Source organism: Ambystoma mexicanum, chromosome 5q (genome assembly GCF_040938575.1).
Source record: "Ambystoma mexicanum isolate Mex_15411 chromosome 5q, UKY_AmexF1_1, whole genome shotgun sequence".
Classification (NCBI taxonomy): Eukaryota; Metazoa; Chordata; class Amphibia; order Caudata; family Ambystomatidae; genus Ambystoma; species Ambystoma mexicanum.
In genome coordinates, this window is record NC_090933.1 from 1,055,627,426 (window position 1) to 1,055,645,896 (window position 18,471).

Here is an 18,471-nt window from a genome sequence, read left to right on the forward strand (position 1 = left end):
ATAAGTAAGATCCCTCCCCTAAACATCTCCCAGGGAACAGAGGGAGATACAGAACTCAGAGGCCCTCCAACCACCACAGTACCGGTACCCAACCAGCACACAGCGTGCACTGCTAGGCTCTGCCGCAAGCTTCCTGTATAGGAAGTGCCAGAAGGTCTCTGAACCCCTAACAGCTGCCTGCAACACACTCCTCAGCCTTGTGCCATCGACCTTAAAGGATGACACAAGTCCATTGAAGAAGCTGTGAGAAGTGCCTCGACAAGCATCTACCTCTGTCCACCTTAAAGGACATTTTTGAGCCAGACAAGTTCCTTGATCCACAACCAACTGCAACGCTGACTGTTGTCCAGCCGCAGTCACAGAAGGAAACCCAAGATGTCTCGAATAGTACTTCAGAAATGCTGATCAGAACTGAGACAATGATTCCTGACCCCGAGCTGCCATGTTGGCCAGCCTGCAGCTGTGTGTCCAGCTTCGCTCACAGAACCGCTGTGCCGCCTGATACCTGCAGCGACTCCCGCCTCAAACTCTGTCACAGACGCCTGCAAAGTGCCCTAAAGCCAACTCAACCCTGTCACGCTCCAAGAACATCTACAGCTCTAGGTACGTTGCGGTTCTGTCCCCCTGATCCTTCCTAGGAGGCCCCTGGAGACATTTTAAGGCCCATTGCCCCCATTGTGCTAAAGACAAGAAACCTTAAACCGTTATGGTTGTTAACCACACCAACTACCCTCCTGTCAGCATCCAGAGTGCATCCATTTTCCTTCTTTGAATCTGTCTGTCCTTTGCATCCCTTTACTGTCTAGGTTGTATTTGATAGTGTTGTTAGACTGTCTGTTGTGATTACTGGCTCACAAACTGTAAGTAGGGAATCTCTCATGTCTTTTGCTGCTGGGATCTGCTTCAGGGAAGGCAGAACAGGCGGGAGGGTCCTCTGATGTAGTCCATACATGCCTAAAATTGGAACAGCCAACCGATGAGTGCCTGGAATTATTGTAGGCAAATTCAGCAGTACCTAGTACCGACAACCAGTTCGATTGATGTGATTGATGTTGCAGACACAGGCAGCGGAGAAACTGTTCCATGGTGCCATTTGTACGTTCAGTCTGGCCATTCGTTTGAGGATGGTAGGCCGAGGACAAGCGTGCATCAATACCCAAGGATGAGGTGAGAGCGTGCCAAAAACGCAAAGTAAATTGAGACCCTCTGTCAGAAATTAGGACCATGGGTAGTCCAAAGAAAAGTACCACTTAGTCAAAAAACAAGCTAGCCAATATGCGAGCAGTAGGTACACCCGAGCATGGTATAAACCGAGCCATCTTGGTAAAGACATCAACCACCACAAGGATTGTGGACATGCCTCTGATCAAGGGGAGTTCCACCACAAAATCAAGGGTAACCGTATGCCACGGATGCAGTGGTAAAGGCATACTCATTAAAAGATCTACGGGTTTGCCCAGCTGTCTCTTCCATTGTGTACATATAGCACACTTAGAAACATATTGTTCAGTGTCTTTCTTCGTGCCAGGCCACCAGCACCACCGGTGCAGTAGATCATAGGTTTTAGCTTGACCAGAATGGGCTGCTAACGGGAGATCATGAGACCATTCTAAAGCTTTCTGTCTGGTTTGGTTGTCAGGTAGGTACAATAGCCCACGAACATAGGGAAGGCTGGTGATAAGCTCGCCATCCAACTCATTGGGAACAGAAACATGATCCTTGGCCCATCTCCTTAATCTGTCTATAAGTGACAGAGAGACCAAACAAACACACACAACAGCACCTGAGGGTAATACCGGTGGTGTTTGTTTTTTGGTGTCCATGTCAGTACCGATGCGGGATAAAGCATCCACTTTTCCATGTAATGGACCGGGGCGATACGTCACTATGAAATCAAACATAGTAAAGAATAAATGCCAACGTATCTGCCTGCCGTTGGTACACTTCACATGAGGCAGGGCCTGGAGATTTTGATGGTCTGTATACACGGTTATTGGATGCCTTGCACCTAAGAGATGGTGCCTCCACTCTTTGAACGCCACCTTGATTGCCAGTAGTTCCCTTTCCATGATCGTATAGTTGCATTCTGCTGATGTAAATTACGGAGAATGAAAGGCCACTGGATGTAGGTGTTGAGTAGCGGGGCATATCTGTGATAGGATGGCTCCTACCGCAATAGCGGAGGCATCTGCTTCCACGATGAACGGAAGAGGTGGGTTGGGATGCTGTAATACAGGAGCGGTAGTAAAAGCTTCTTTCAGATTCCGAAAGGCAGACTGCGCTTTGTCATCCCAAAGGAAAGGAACATTAGGACTGGTCAACCCGGTCAATGGGCTACAATTTCAGAAAAGGAGGCGATGAAACGCCTATAAACATTTGAAAAGCCCAAGAAGGATTGAAGAGCTTTCACTGAGCTCGGGACAGGCCAGTCCAGTACTGCCCGAACCTTGGAGGTGCACATGAGCACTCCCTTCTTGGATATTTGAAACCCCAGGAACTCAACGGACGACACATGGAACACACACTTCTCCAGTTTTGCATAGAGGGAGTGTTTACGCAGACGGAGTAGGACAGAACGCACATGTTGTATGTGTTGAGAAATGGATTCCGAGAATATCAGGATGTCCTCCAAATAGATTACGACATAACAATCCAACATATCTCTGAAGATGTCATTTACGAAGTGCTGGAATGTAGCCCGGCATTGCAAAGCCCAAAAGGAATTACACAATATTCATAGAGCCCGAACTTCGTCTTAAATGCGGTTTTCCATTCATCTCCATTTTGCATCCTCACCAAATTGTATGCTCCCCGCAAGTCCAACTTGGTGAAGACAATGGAGGAGGTCATTTTATCGAGAAGTTCCGTGATGAGCGGTAACGGATACTGGTTTTTAACCATGACTTTGTTAAGGGCACGATAGTCCACACAAGGCATTGCTCACATAGTCTCGCAGATGTTCCTCTTCCTTCTGAATGAGGGAATAAATACAACCATGTGGTATTACTGCTCCGGGTATTAAATCAATGGGGCAGTCATAACACCTGTGTGGGGGCAGTTTTTCTGACAATCCTTTGTCGAACGCATCAGAAAACTCCTGGTATTCCACTGGGAGTTTAGGGTCTGGACTAGACCATGTGGCACTAATGGAAGGGAGACTAGGCACCATTGCCAAACAAGGAGACAATGCTGCTACATCACGGGACTCAAGACAACTTTGTATGCAAAAAGAGGAAGAGAACTGCACTGTTTGTTCAACCCAGTCAATTACAGGATTGTGTGTTTGCAGCCAAGAGAGACCAAGAATGATGCCAAATTAAGGGGCAGAAATAAGGTCAAAAGTGATGGATTCTGAATGACCTTGTAGGGTGGACATCTGTAGCGGACCTGTTTGCTCCGTTACCTGTCCAGATACCAGATGGGAACCATCTACTGCATGTACTTCCTCGGGTCTTGCTTTGGGAAATACAGGTAGTCCATAACGTTCGGCCAGTTTGATGTCCATGTAACTCCCACTAGCTCCTGAATCAATCATAACTGGGTTGGTAAAGGCTTTGATGCCAGGAGCAGTGAAGTACATAGCAAGGTAAATGTGCGAAGACAGGAAACAATCACCCGAACCCTGGATCATTTGACTCGCCCGGAAGGCCTGGTTTAAGGATGAGTCCTGGTGTTTCCAGCCACCTTGGCGGGTCTTTTAGGACACAAACAAATGTAATGACCTGACTGGCCACAATAAAAACATAGGTTATTCACCATACGTCTTTCTCATTCGGCTTTGGATAATGGGCCCCTGATTGCCCCTATTTGCATGGGTTCGGCCTCTCCATGGAGAGCAGGAGTAGCTACATCTGGTCGAGATGAGGTGCGAATATCGGGATACCGATGTTCACCAAGCCTTTGCCAAAGTCGAGCATCCAGGAATTCAGGAAAACCAGATGGAAGAGATGGAATACGGCCGCTTTCTTCTGTTCCGTCCACGTGGTTTCAGACGCTAATTGGTTAAAGCAGGCGAGATAAGTCAGAAGATCCGTCTTGCCTTGACTAATAGCCAGGAATTCCAGATCCAAGGTCTGTGCTTTGTATCGCATATCAAAAACACTGTTCATGGCTTGGATTAAAGTATCAAAGTCATACAGAGCTGGGTCATTTGCTTCCAGCAATGGATTAGCCCACGCTGCGGCAGTGCCACCCAGGTGGGAAAGAACAAATGGCGCCTTTGTAGTAGCGTCTGGAAACGCCAAGGGACGACAAAGGAAATGCAGGCGACACTGGTTCACGAAAGTCTGGTACACTTTGGGATCACCCGAGAAGCATTCCAGTGGAGCCAAAGGGAAAGGCCCAGGAAGAACAACTGGGGGTGGAGCCGGAAGTGGTACTGGGATTACAGGAGGAGGTGCAACAGCAGCGGCATCACCAAACTCCTCGTCATGGGGTAATGGCTGCACAAAGCTCTGTAATACATCCAATCGTTGATGTAAAGTCGCATGTGCAGATGCCATATCGGTACGTAAAGTAGAAAAGGCCTGCTTAAGGGCTGTCATTGGATCAGCTGCAGCCTCCATAACCGATAGGCGATAATAGGCTCCTAAATCTGTCACAACTCAAAGATATATTATTCAAGCTGTTGCAGATGACACACCCAATTTTGGGCGTTTCTTCACTCTTTGAATGCAAAAGTCTTCAACGTGATATGCAAAAGACTTTCCCCCCAAGAGCTCAGCCTGCAGAGACTAATTACACCTGTCAGGCCGGGGGCTTGAGTGAAAAGGCAGGAGCAGAAACAGCAGAGCTAGAGGAACAAAGAACAAAGCAATAAGTCAGAATATGCAGCCATGAAGTGCCGGAAAACAGCAGACATCACCCACGGCTACCCACTCTTACCTGCTCCGTGGAGAAGTATACCAGCAACCTACTAGTATTCAAGTGAAGAGATGAGAGCAGGATGTGAGGAAGGAGGAGTGTACCAATATATATATATCAGGAAACCAATCCAAAGGTTGAAGCAGCAAAGTGTCCCAAAAAGTGCTTTAAACCAATCCAAGTGTTGAAGCAGCAAAGCACCAAAAAGTGGTCAAAGCAATTCAAAATGTTGAAGCAGCAAAGCGTCCCAAAATGTGCCCAAAGCAATCCAAATGTTGAAGCAGCAAAGCGTCCCAAAAAGGTATCCAAAAATGTAGAATATAACAATCACAACCCCTAGGAGTTCAGGGAGGAGATCGGAAGGAAAGGGTAATAGGAAGGAAATGAAAGAATGGAAATACATTTTAAAAAACTAAGACGGGGAGGCCAGCGTTAAACCTCACGCGAGTCCCCTTGAATTACAGAGTTCGAGAAATCAGGGTGTCACGTGACTACAGTAGAGGGAATGATGGGATTTGTAGTGTCAAGGAGCTCTGTGTGCCGAATTGCACTGAAACAGACGCCATGGCAGCCTCCAATTGTTGCTAGGCACCCACTGACGCCGCCAGTTGGAAAACCAGGACATGACGCATGCACACCACTTGAGGGCTTTCAAAGGGAAGCAGTAGTGCAAGAACCTGGGGCCACTGGAAAGCCAGTGGCACCTCTGAGTTACTGGAAGGTCTTGCTGTGGAGGCTTGTTTCAGGATTTGAGTTCCAGCAACTCCTGCTTCCCTCTTTTTGAGCTCCAGAGTGGGAAGGGTACTTTTGCAAACAGCCTCTACTGGATACCTCAGGCCATCAAGTCAAACTAACATGCAGTCCTGATGAATACATCCATGTTACTCTTAAAACATGTCCAGGCATGCTGCTACTTTCTGTAGACGTGAAAGGGCCTCCCTTGATCCACATTTTAAACTACTATTATAGTGATCTGCCCAGGAAATTTGGAATTGTAACAATATAAATAAATCATCATATTGGTATAACTATATTGTTTTGGACTCTAACTTCTACAACTCTTACTGTTTTGCCCCCATGAGCTTTAGTAGAATTTAAGCTTTTCAGATCAACCAAATTGCAGAAAGCTAAGCCTTAGGTTATGCCAAGGGGTCTTGCTGTCTTGCCTCTGTCTAAAACCCTTTGTGAGGGATATATTAGGAGCCCAATTTAAGGGTCTTAAACCCCCAGCTCTCCCCTAATCCAGTCCTCTGAATGCTTTGTTTCAAATGCTGAAAGCCTGACGTACTCAGGGAGGTCTCCAGGCCTCTAGACCCCTTACCCAAAGTAACCGTATGTTTATGTCTCCATTCTCATTGAGCGTTCCAGTAGTGTCCAGTATGTGTATATCAGTTGAAGGTTATTTCATGGTGAAGGTAATGTAGACGTGCCCCTTGCATAGTGACTGTTCTCCATCTGGACAAATCGTGTTATGCCATCTGTATGATTTTGTGGATGCCAGTTCAGGAAGTGTCCTCCCAGATTAGTCATATAATTATTGGGATCATAAGATACCAGCCTGGTTTCCATCTTGTCAGAAATGTCAGCCATACAGTGAGAAGCTGATGGAGGGCAGTGTTGGTATTGTCTGAAATATCCACCCTGCTTATCCTTTCTCTGTATATTTCTAATAGGCTATTAAGCCAATATTTAATTTAACAGTGGGCAGTATAAGAATCTAGCATGGACCAGAGAAGAGGCAGTTTTGCTGTTTGTCAAGGCTTTCCTCCTGCCCACATGGAAGAGACACAGGTGACAATGTGAAAGCGGTTTTGCCATGCGCTCGAGAAAATGCCGACCTGACCCCAATGCCCAGATGCCCATGCAGACACTTGCCAGGGAAGAGACTGGCCTACTATAGGGCACTTCCACTTTTTGAATGGGTTCTGGCTGCACTGAGAAGACATGCACAGCATTGTAGCTAATAATGCGTGGGTCCACTCTTTCAGTCACAATGTTAGTTCAATAAGTCACAGTGGTTCAGATAAACTGGCGATTGAATACACAGACCCTTATGGTCCAAGGTAAGTACGAGTCTGGAACTGTATCCTGGCCCTAGCAGTGAGTACAATCTCTTCAAGACTGGGGCGACGTGTTCCCCAAAACAGGTTATGGCACGGGTAGCAGAGCTCCACAGCATTATGGCGACGCTTCCTTGAGGTGTAGGAGATGGTGCATTCCCTTGCCCGCGTTACACGAATGGAAATGCAGTGAGGCCACTTGATGGCAGACTGTGGAGAGGCCCATTGTCACTTACCCCATCAGCAACAGCTGCGGCCCGGTGCCTCCCACTCTCAACGAAGCCCTTGTGACAGCGGACACTGCTGATGGTAGTGCTGGTGACAAAGATTGAGTGCTAATGACGCCCTAGAGCAGCGTGGATGCCATATTGTCTGTCAATGTGTTCTTATAGGCCAGGGGACCCATTGTCACAATGTAATGGCTATCTCATTAAAAAAGAACACATCTACAATGTTGACACCTATCTGAGGGTCTTCTGGAGTTGACTGTGTGTTCTGGTATTTTGCCCCTGTGTATTTCTTGAGGGATCTGTGAGGCATTCTCCTACAGCTCTCAAGAAAGCGACAGGAGCAAAAGGAGTTGGCCTCATCGCCTGCGTACTCAACAGAGGACAGTTGCAGAATGTCACACATTTTTTTGTATGTAAAATAGGCCGATAAACAGGCCCTATCAGGCTATATTTTACTATAAGTTTGATGGACCCCTATCTCTGTTTTATTTGCAGGTTTACTAGTAGCCAGTAACAATGAAGATCGGACACAGGTTGCAGATCTGTTTCCTACTCTCCTTCCTGGCTGTGATTGTACATTTCTCCAGCAGTGTGCACGGTCAAGGTAAGGGATGACGCACACACATACATGCACACGCACGTCCACACGCACGCACTTTAACACAAACACCAACCCATGCACACTTGCACACACACAGACACACACATACATGCTCTCATACACAGATGCTTGTGCCCATGTACACATTCACATACTAATATTATAATTAAATTTACTACAGAAGACCAATAGGATATTGCTGTGAAGTGTGATTATATTACAGTTTGGACAGAAGTCTTTCAACCAAGGAAGGAACTATTGTTTAGCATGTGTTTGCTTGGTGTCATGCGTTTAGGGCAGGGCTGTCCAACTCCAGGCCTCAAGGGCTGGATCCTTGCTGGGTTTTTAGGATACCCCTCATAAATATTCATGAGAAATTTGCATACAATGATTCTAAATGTATGCACATTTATCCCCACAAAGTTTACTGAGGGAAATCCTGAAAACCGGTCAGGATTCTGGACATCAAGGTCCGGAGTTGGACAACTCTCCTTTAGGGTGTGCACATCCCCAAATGATGGGGCCTGAGAATGCGTGAGTGTTTTACCTGACAGAGCATGGCTCGCACCACACAAGCTGCATGGGAGACATGCTGCCTGAGAGCTCGTCTCCGATACCTGTATTCTACCTCATCAATTTAAAAACAAACATCTGAATCGTTGGCAAAGACGGCTGATTGTGGTCATGGCCTCATGCATGTGCATCGTGTTCAGCATGAGTTTACAAAAGAAACATGTGACACAGCAACTTCCCAAACACGCACATGTAGGCGTATCTCAGTTGAATTTCTCAGTGGGCCATGCAGTGTGCGTGGCCGTCTCTTGGTTGTATGACATATTTTATGCCAAAAGATGCGGCTCCTTGATGACAAGAAGCTTAACACATCCATCAGCAATTCACTGCATAATGTGGAAATGCACCCAAGGCGTACGTTCTGGTACCAAAAAAGTAACAACATTTTTAGAGGGGGTATGTGCTACCTACTAGCGCTGGTGCAGTCATTTATGTCACGTCAGCAAAATGCCATTTGGGAGCTCCTCCCATCCGCATGTGTAGAGGCCAGTTTTGAATTTGGGGGTCAGTATTGCACACCCTGGTGCCTACTTGCTAGTGTCAGCCTAGGCAGCTGTCTAGTATTACCTTATTGTAGAAGCAGCCCTTGCATTGGGGCCCGTTTTGACTTTGGGGGACAATATGCCACGCCCTGGCTTCTTCTTGTTAGTGTCAGCCTAGGGAACTGCCTGGAATTGCCTAATTGTACAACCAGCTCTTGCCTTGGTGCCAGTTCTGTTTGGGGGTCAATATGGAGTACCCTGCTGCCCGTTTGCTAGTATTAGCCTAGGCAGCTGTTTAGAATTAGCTAACTGTAGAACCAGCCCTTGCTTTGGGGCCAGTTTTGATTTTGGGGGGGGGGGGGCAATATGGAGTACCCCAGCGCCTCTTTGCTAGTGTCAGCCTAGGCAGCTGTCTAGAATTAGTTTATGTAGAAGCAGCCCTTGCTTTGGGTCCAGTTTTGATTTTGGGGGTCAATGCCACACCCTGGCGTCTTCTTGCTAGTGTCAGCCTAGTCAACTGGCTGGAATTGCCTAATTGTAGGACCAGCTCTTGCATTGAGACCAGTCATCATTTTGGGGGTCAATATGGAGTACCCCAGCGCCTCTTTGCTTGTGTCAGCCTAGGCAGCTGTCTAGAATTAGTTCATTGTAGAACCAACCCTTGCTTTGGGGCCAGTTTTGATTTGGGGGGGCGCAATATCGAGTACTCCAGTGCCTCTTTACTAGTGTCAGCCTAGGCAACTGCCTGGCATTGCCTCACTGTAGGACCAGCTCTTGCATTGGGGCCAGTTCTCATTTTGGGGGTCAACATGGTGCATCCTGGTGCCTGTTTGCTAGTGTTAGCCTAGGCAGCTGTCTTCGATTGCCTTTTCCGGAACCAGCCCTGAAATTCAAACCAGGCTTTTCAGCATAAATGAAAACAAATCAATATAAATATTTTCATACGATGGTCAGACAGCCCCAGGCCCGGCCACTTCATCCCACTTTGTACAGTACACAGTAACTGCTGCACGCATGACGCATGCCGGAAGTGCCAGGTCAAGCGAGTAATGACACCTGAGTATGAGTAAGGAAGGAGGGGGCGGGGTCTTGCGTACTGTAGAATGCTGCGGCCTTCTGCTGCTTGGAGTGAAATGAAAAGCATGTATTCTTGGGCACAGACACGGGATTCAACGACCCAGGATACACAATTAAGTATTTTCCCGCCTATTCCCTTATTGTGTGAATAATGAATACGGCACGGGCATGTGTCTGACCCCCTTCGGTGAAGTTCACAAAAGGAAAAAGAACACATTTGATAAAGGAAAATTGAACATTTCCTAATCACACTAACGGAAACCTGCTCAATCCAACACATTCTTCACATGTTTTATGTCTTTTGAGTGCGCCATTTTCAATTGGCGCCCAGAGGCTGGGGGTTGGCGCCAGAGATGCCAGAATTGTAACACTGTAAAGTCAGAACTGCCGTCTTCGTGCACTAGCATTTGTATAGATTTTTTGCCTTTTTGATTCATGTGTAATTTTCAAAGTGCTGTAAAGGGTGTCCTGTGGGAGAGGGCTGATAGAGGCCACCAGTCAACAATGCTAATTATTGTGTCTCGCTGCACTGCTTCAAGTGGAAACACAGCAATGATGTGCACCAGATGCCCCCTTTAGCCTCTGCCCAGGCCACCCCTTGTTTTAGGGGTGTTCAGAGCACTACCCCAGGCAGGGGTATAACAGCAATAGGCTTAACTGAGTAAGTTGTACACCCTGTGATGTCGTTACAGTGTTATAGACCCTCACCGTTGTTTGGGCTGCGGGTGTGGCCATTGACGAGGTGGCAAGATCAGGAAGTGACGTGGGGCTAGGGTGGGTGTTCCGGGGCATTGGGGAGTTTGGGAGTTCAGTTGATGCTAAGAATACAGAAGTGTATGCAACACCTCCCGGCAAATCCTGTGTCTTTTCCTAATGTAGCAGAGCGGTCCTCCGGCAAGACACAGCAGACTCCCACATTGGTGACAATGGGCAGAAGACCTGTGCTTCCGTCCCGCGGCAGCGTGCATCCACGGCACTGGTGCGGATGCCATCCAGCTTGACAAGCGCGCCCTGCTCCCGCTGACTTAAGGGGAGGACTGGTGGAGCCGGAACGGGAGAAGTGCAGTAGGCACTGCTGTTAGCGCGACAGCACTCTCCCGCTCAGTGTGAGAGCATCCCTCACCGGCTCGGAGCATGAGCCGTCCACCCAATAGTGTGGGCTGATCTGGAGTCACACGTGGCCTGCAGAGCCAGCGTATTGTACGCTGGGTGCCCCCAGTGTGCTGAGACAGCACGACAGCGATGGATTGCAAATAAATAAATAACACAGACAACCAACCATTCATCAGAAAGCAAGGAACAATAGAAGGTAAGTTTGAAACAGCATTGGCAGTGACAATTTGCAAGTCAAAGATCACAATAGGAAGTGTTGTAGTGATACCACAGCTAGCCCCCACAAACAATAGTCCCCTGAAAATACAGAGGTAGTGCCACTGCCAGCCCTTTGGCCACTCAGGATCTGAAGGAGACATCCCAGCAGCGGAGCCACCCACAAGTGAGTCCCAAACTATCCACTTGCCTCTGGATTTTGACTGATGTGACACCAGTAACCTATGGCCCAGGTGGATGAAATGGCTCACGTCAGAGCCATGGGCAGCACTGATGATGGCAGAATAAAGAACATGCTCTCACTCGCGCTAGGGCCAGCAGTGAGAGATATCACAGGCAAATTACTTGACATAGACACAGCCTCTTTCAGTGATCACCATGAGGCGTTGTCAAATTACTTTGCCCGCACACCAACGTGGATTACGAAAGACTCATATACCGCACGACACACCAGGAAAAGGGTGAGACCCTCAACAACTTCATCATGAGACTGCGCATTAAGATCAAACAATGCAAGTTTCACTTCACAGATACTCCAACAATGAAGCCCTGCACTCACAGGTCATAGCAGGGTGTGAGTCTCAGGCATTCCGCAAGAAACGATTGCAGAAACAGAGGTCACTCGAGGAAATACTCACACTGGCCTGAATGGAATCTGCCATTGACCAGCAAATGGACAGCATGAACTAAGTGTCCAAACAACCACAACAGACAGAGGCGAAGAGCGTGGACATGCTCATCCTATCCAACACCAACACCACTAGGCGTGGCAACGCCACATGATTCAAGTGTGGCAATGAACACCCTCATGAAGGTGCATGCCCTGCACTGGGACACAAATGCACAGCATGCGGCATCGATGACCATTTCAGAGCCATTTGCAAGAACACAGCCCTGCCAAGACCAGGAAAAAGATTGCCAACAGAGCGATGGAGGACCTTGAGGCCCAACCCACATGTTGATGCATCTGGCAATAAACCAAGAAAGCACTGGCTGGGTGACAGGAAGAGCGCCAGATTCTACCAACGCAGTGAAAGGCGGTTGACAGAAGGACGCAGACATCAAGATTCTAGAAGACATGTTCGCTACATTGAAGTGCGCTCGCCATCAAGCAGCTACTCTGCATCGTCCACAGATGATCACAGAAAAAAAGGATACCTGTGGGCACTGAACAATGACGTGGCCAATGAGCAGAGCCCAACTTTAGTAATGCACGTCAATGTCACTCCTGCATAATTCCTCATCAACACTGGAGTGATAGTAAATATTCTAAGTGAGGAAGCATAACAGTCTCCAACACTTTCCAAAACTGAAGCTTTGCACCATAGACATTTACACGTATAGGTCTACACCCCCCTGCCATGCAGAGGAGTAATCTCGGTGGTCTACTCGCACAAATTGCCCACAGCCCATCTCCAGTTCCATGTCCTGAAAACAGAAACCAACAGCAGCTGCACTCTAAGCTTCAAGACTGCAGTGAACATGAGGCTGGTCCATGTCCTCTACCGGCTGATGGTGCGTAAATACCTGGCGAAGGTTGAAGACATCCAAGGAGCTTTCCTGAAACTATTCAGAGTACTGGGCAAACTGAGGAACTCCAATATCCAACTTACCATAGACCCTGACCTCAAAACAATAGCCCAGCACGACCGGGGTATCCCAGTCAATATACAGAACAAGGTAGAGGAGGAAAACACCAAACTATTGGATGAGCAAGTCATTGAGCTAGCAACAGGGCTCACACCCTGGGCGATGCACATAGTACCAGTCCCTAAGAGGACAGCAGAAGGGTCCATATGGATATGTGTGGATATGAGAAGAATGAACAATCCAATTCAAAGGGAAAGACACCAGGCTCCCAGGATCACAGACATTACCACATTTGTGACATATCTCAGCCTTTTCCGTTCAAGAGGAAATTCACAAAGTCATAAGGCACATCCCGAACTGTATGAACTACTTGTATGATGTCGTGGTATTCAGGAAATCCACGGAAGAACACGAAGCTGCGCTACATTGGGCATGCTCAGCACTCAAAACTGCAGGCATGACATTAAATAAGAACAAGTGTGAAATTTGCAAAGGCTCATTAAGGTTCTTCTAACACATTTTTTCAGAACGGCGCATGAGACAGGACTCGGACTAAGTGGCGGCACTAAATGTAACCATGAGACCACAACATGTGTCAGAACTGTGCTCCTCCATTGGCTTCCCATCCAAGACTGCATTAACTTTAAGGCAGGTACCATCATCCACAAATGTGTGTACGGAGAAGCCCCTTCTTACCTGAAGATGCTTGTCCCCCAGTATCGCCTGGCCCGAGTACTACGTTCCGCTAACAAAACACAGATTGTTTGTGCCAGCCTGAAATGGGAGATAGGCCTCGGCAGATCTTTTTAGGTAAAAGCAGCTACATTTTGGAATTCACTTCCCGCCGCTATGACTCTTGACCATAATCCCCGGACCATTAGAAAAGCCCTCAAAACCCTGCTATTCAAGTAAGCCCTTTCTTCCAGCTAGTGAGCTCATCCTGTTTTTTGTGTTGGTTCTCCTTGTGCTTTTGTTGCGCCCAATGCCGTGGGCTGTTCGGCATTTAAGAAAGAAAAAAAGAAAGAAAGAAAGAAACAAAGGAAGAAAGAAACAAAGAAAGAAAGAAAGAAACAAACAAAGGAAGAAAGAAAGAAAAAAAGAAAGAAAGAAAGGGCGAAATTGTTCTATCCAATATGGTACCATGAGTTTTCACCTTTGTTGCAGTATTATTTTTCTACATTTTTTGTATGTCTCAAGGAGCTATAAGTCACTAAGCACTCTTGAGCTCCATAACCTTGTATACCTTTGTACTGTTTATGTTTTGTTCACTATTCTGTATATAATTTTGTACTTAGGTGGTTATTAAAGTCCACTATGTTAACCTGATGTATTAAACAAAACACCCATTGTGAACCAGTGTTGCTTGGATTGGTGCCACTTGCTCTGCTTCATATATATACTTTGAGAGTAAATGCATTGACGCTTTTGACATTTACTGTGTTATCATGAGACACCACCCTTTGTTGTTTATTTCGGCTTAAAAAGTGAGGCCCACTCCCAAATTCAGTAAAAAGTATATCCGACCACAAATAAAATATCAAGGTCTTTCTATCCACGAGAATGTTCTTTCGTACACCTCCTTAATCATTAAATGCCTCAGCACCCCCATTTGGGTTCCCCTTGAATGAAAAATAAAGCTCACTGTGGCAGGATTTGCGACCATTGCGACAACGGTCTAACTATGAAAAAGACAGTACAAATTCCACAATTTGGAAGCTAGCATCTATGTATAGCCCAGAGTTATTTTCCTTGTTTAAATATAAAAAACGAAAATAACTCCCTCTATAAACGTCTCTTTACCGGGTTACCAGCCAATTTAATTGATTAGCACCAGTAACTACCAGCACAGAGCAAACATTCCTGAAACCAATGGATATTACCACCAAAAACAAGATCAGTTCGGTACTGGTCTCAACACAGGAAAAACCAAGCACCACCTGCTTCCATAGGAAAACATGTGATGTTTATGGTAACTTTGGGCTCAGGCTATACCCACTTCCATTGGAGGTATTACATGTTTATAAGGTTTGGGTCTACTTGGTCGAAATCATTTGACCTTTTCACTTTTGACTGAACTTCTTTTGCTCTTTTTTTGGTCAGAAATGCGGGGAGAGCCCCCCAGCCCCCGCAAACCCCCTATTCACTTACTGCACCCCTCATATACACATCTAATTAAATTTGACCAAACCTCAACCAAAAAAATGATTAAATAATTTCAGTCAAAAGTAAAAGGTCAAATGTTTTTCCACCAAGTATGCTAATACTGTTTATAATAGCTTTAGGCTTGCCACATGCTTAGTCAGTAATTGCAGTAGAAAAGTCATGCACTGTGTAGCATTTCTGGGGCATGTAGCAAAAACCAATCTTTCCTTCATTAATTCACGTAGCGGGAACTCTAAATGTGTTGATTTTGTTTTCACTCCAGTTTGTTATATCGAAGCTGAAGCAACCAGCTGACAAAGATTTCCATATCAGAACACAAAATCGGCAACTATTCTGCAACCCCCAGGGTATACCACCTGTGGGGCTTGGCATTTACCCCCGATGCCCGGGGCTATCTGACGATCTCTTTCACCAATAACTGGGGGGACACAGTGTCCTCTGGTTAGACACACTTGGATTGAAAGCCACTAGAACGACAAGACGGACTTTCACTTGAAAGCCCCTGCTAGTGCATTCCACTACGTTCATAGAAGCATTGCCCAAAACACATGTTGATATTGATGTTGATATTTTATTTGTATCACGCTCGTATACAAGTGTTTCAGAGGGCAACGAGGCAGGGGAGGGGTACAAAGGAGAACAAAAACAACAATCTTACTAGGCCCAGTGACATTGAGAACGCACAAGTGCATGGGAGAAGTTATGAGCAAAAAGATGGTGGGTCATTCCAGCATATTAATTAATTAAATAATGAATCTTTTACAGCGTGCTTAATGCAAGAGACCAGTCTCTAATCGTGGGACCAGGATTCGAAACCGTTTTGCTCTGCGCTGTCTTGCTTCCAAGACAAACGAGTTGCCCCTGAGCTATCCTACCGAATTGTGCAAATAATTGTGGAGATCAACATCAATTCACATGGTATTGTCCTAGCTAGTCTTTCTTTTCCTCAGTATTAAAACACTGAGGAGGTCATTTAGAGTTGGGTAAGGTTTCAGTAAGAAATACCGCCCGAGGAATTGACCACCTCCGCCAGTTTTCCTTCTGCAAATCTACCCTAATCAGATTTTACTACTGGCAGAGGTGGTATTTCTGGCGTAGCTTCGGTGGCATTACAGAAATACTGGTTCCTACTGTACCAACTAAAGATACCCCCAATATCATTTAACTATGCTGATATAACATACTGCCTTGGACCTCTCAGGGGTAATGTTTGTGGCTGGCTCCTACAGTACCCACTAAAGATACCCCCAATAGCATGTTAGTATGATGCTATAACCTACAGTCTTGGAGCTCTCAGGGGTAACATTGTGGCTGGCTCCTACTGTACCAAAGATACTCCCAATAGCACGTAACTATGCTGCCATAACCTACTGCCTTGGAGCTCTCGGGGTAACATTTGTGGCTGCCTCCTACTGTACCAAAGATACTCTCAATAGCATGTAACTATGCTGCTATGACCAACTGCCTTGGAGCTCTCAGGGGAAACATTTGCGGCTGGTTCCTACAGTACCCACTAAAGATACTCCCAATACCATGTTAGTATGATGCTATAACCTATTGCCTTGCAGCTCTCAGGGGTAACATGTGTGGCTGTCTCCTACGGTTCCCACTAAATATACCCCCAATAGCATGTTAGTATGCTTCTATAACCTACTGCCTTGGAGCTCTCTGGGGTAATGTGTGGCTAGCTCCTACTGTACCAAAGATACTCTCAATAGCACGTAACTATGCTGCTATGACCTACTGCCTTGGAGCTCTAAGAGGTAACATTTGTGGCTAGCTCCTACAGTACTCAGTAAAGGGACCAACAGGGCACAGCTCTGATGACTGTGTTTAGTAACAGTGCACTCTTTTACTATTGTCTGAGTATACAGCTCCCAACGCAACATGTCCCTTTTTCACACTAAGTCACGTGTTCTTGCATATTTGACACTCATCTCAGGCATTTGTATCGTATGAGCCTGATGTCACTTTTTGGAAATGTCGCATATTTTCAAAATCTAGCAAAATCCATTCGATAGCATCATTCATGCCTCGGATCATTTAAATGCAGCTCTCCAGCGGTGTTCACCTTTCCGCTCTGCCATGAAGAACAGGTTCCAAAGCAATGCGTTGGCCCTTACTTCCAGCCAGGCACAGCTCTCACACACTCTCAATGGACATCATCCACACCTAGCCTGTGTGTAGGCACCCTGGTCATTTTAGGGCTGGGCTGGGAGAATTTGTGGTGGTTTTTGAGCCTCCAGCGCATTCAGTATTACAGAAAAGGGTGGAAACAGAGATAATACTGACTGCTTATTTCTAATGCTAGGGGAGCTTTACCACATTTACACGGGGGGGGGGGGGGAGGGCTGCCTTTTCCCATGCATGGTTGCCCGTGAGAGAGGTGCTGAAAGTCTGGCACTCATGGGATGGCAGACATTTCAACTATTTCGCTAGATCGAGGTTTTGAGTGGGCATGGAGTTTCCTTGCCGCCCGCCAACATCAATCTGGGTGAGCGTGTAGCGGGGCAAAGCAAGCCCCGCCCATCAGCATGGTCGTAGCTAAAGTGAGATTTGTCCACGCGCACCCAACAGCTTGCAATTGAGGGGGCCCTCAGGGACCCAATAATGATGGCTGATTTATGGGACTGCGCTTGCCTTGACTGTGGTCTCCAGGCTTCTCATCAATGTTAGGGAGGCCTCCAGAAACCTGTGATGAGCAATGGGGAAGGCTGTGGCTAAACCCCAGCACTCTGTGTTCACTGCCATTTCGCTGTGCACACTGTGGGCCTGTGTGCAGACTGCGATCTTATTAAATCAGCAAAGAGTGGTGTTTGTGCACAGTGTTTGAGTTAGCAGATGTGCACGCCGTGGTAGTGCACCGTTTTTCATAATAGGGTCCCAAGTCTTTAAATAAACTCAAACTGAACAGTTCTAATTGGGTTCTTCGAAGGGAATGTTTGCTGGACTTTACTCAATTGCAAATGAAAAAAAATGAACATACAAAGTCCATCTAAAAATTGAGAGGGCCCTGTGGAAACTCAACCCTTTCACACGATTTCTGATACCCCCATGCGGTTGGTTTAATATTTCTGATGGACATGTAGTCGCATAACCCTGAAAAGCTATCTGGCATTCGGCGACAGCGTTTTTATCCATCAGCTCTGTGACGCAGTTCGGATTCATTTTTTCAAGAAATTAGATTTTTCTTCAGAGAAACTGACACTCAATGGACGGAGGGACTCCTGATCAGGTTGGTGATTTTTGTAACTTTTCATCTGGTGTTGTCTTCTGTTTGTCCAACTATTAGGTTTAACAGCCTTAGTTGCGAGTTTTCCCTGTGCCAATCAGGTTTTCACAAATCGACATAGTTACAAACAATTTATTTGGTCAATTGTCCTTTCTGTAGGATTTTGTTGCAAAAAGGCATTTGTAAAAGACAATAATTTCTGTTCATTTCAAAATAGTTGCTAATGAATTTGTTAAAACTCGATTGGCACACATCTTTTCGACCATTGTTG

The 18,471-nt window shown here is 46.4% G+C and overlaps 1 protein-coding gene across 3 annotated transcripts in view; it reads left to right on the top strand.

The window, feature by feature from the left end:
* COL14A1 (collagen type XIV alpha 1 chain) overlaps positions 1–18,471 on the top strand; it is a 699,289-nt gene that overhangs the window by 65,630 nt on the left and 615,188 nt on the right. For all 3 annotated transcript variants that reach the window (XM_069621559.1, XM_069621558.1, XM_069621560.1), the window contains exon 2: positions 7,649–7,757. In XM_069621559.1, the coding sequence (XP_069477660.1) occupies positions 7,670–7,757 (88 nt within the window). In that variant the 5' untranslated portion in view covers positions 7,649–7,669. The remainder of the gene's footprint in view (positions 1–7,648; positions 7,758–18,471) is intronic.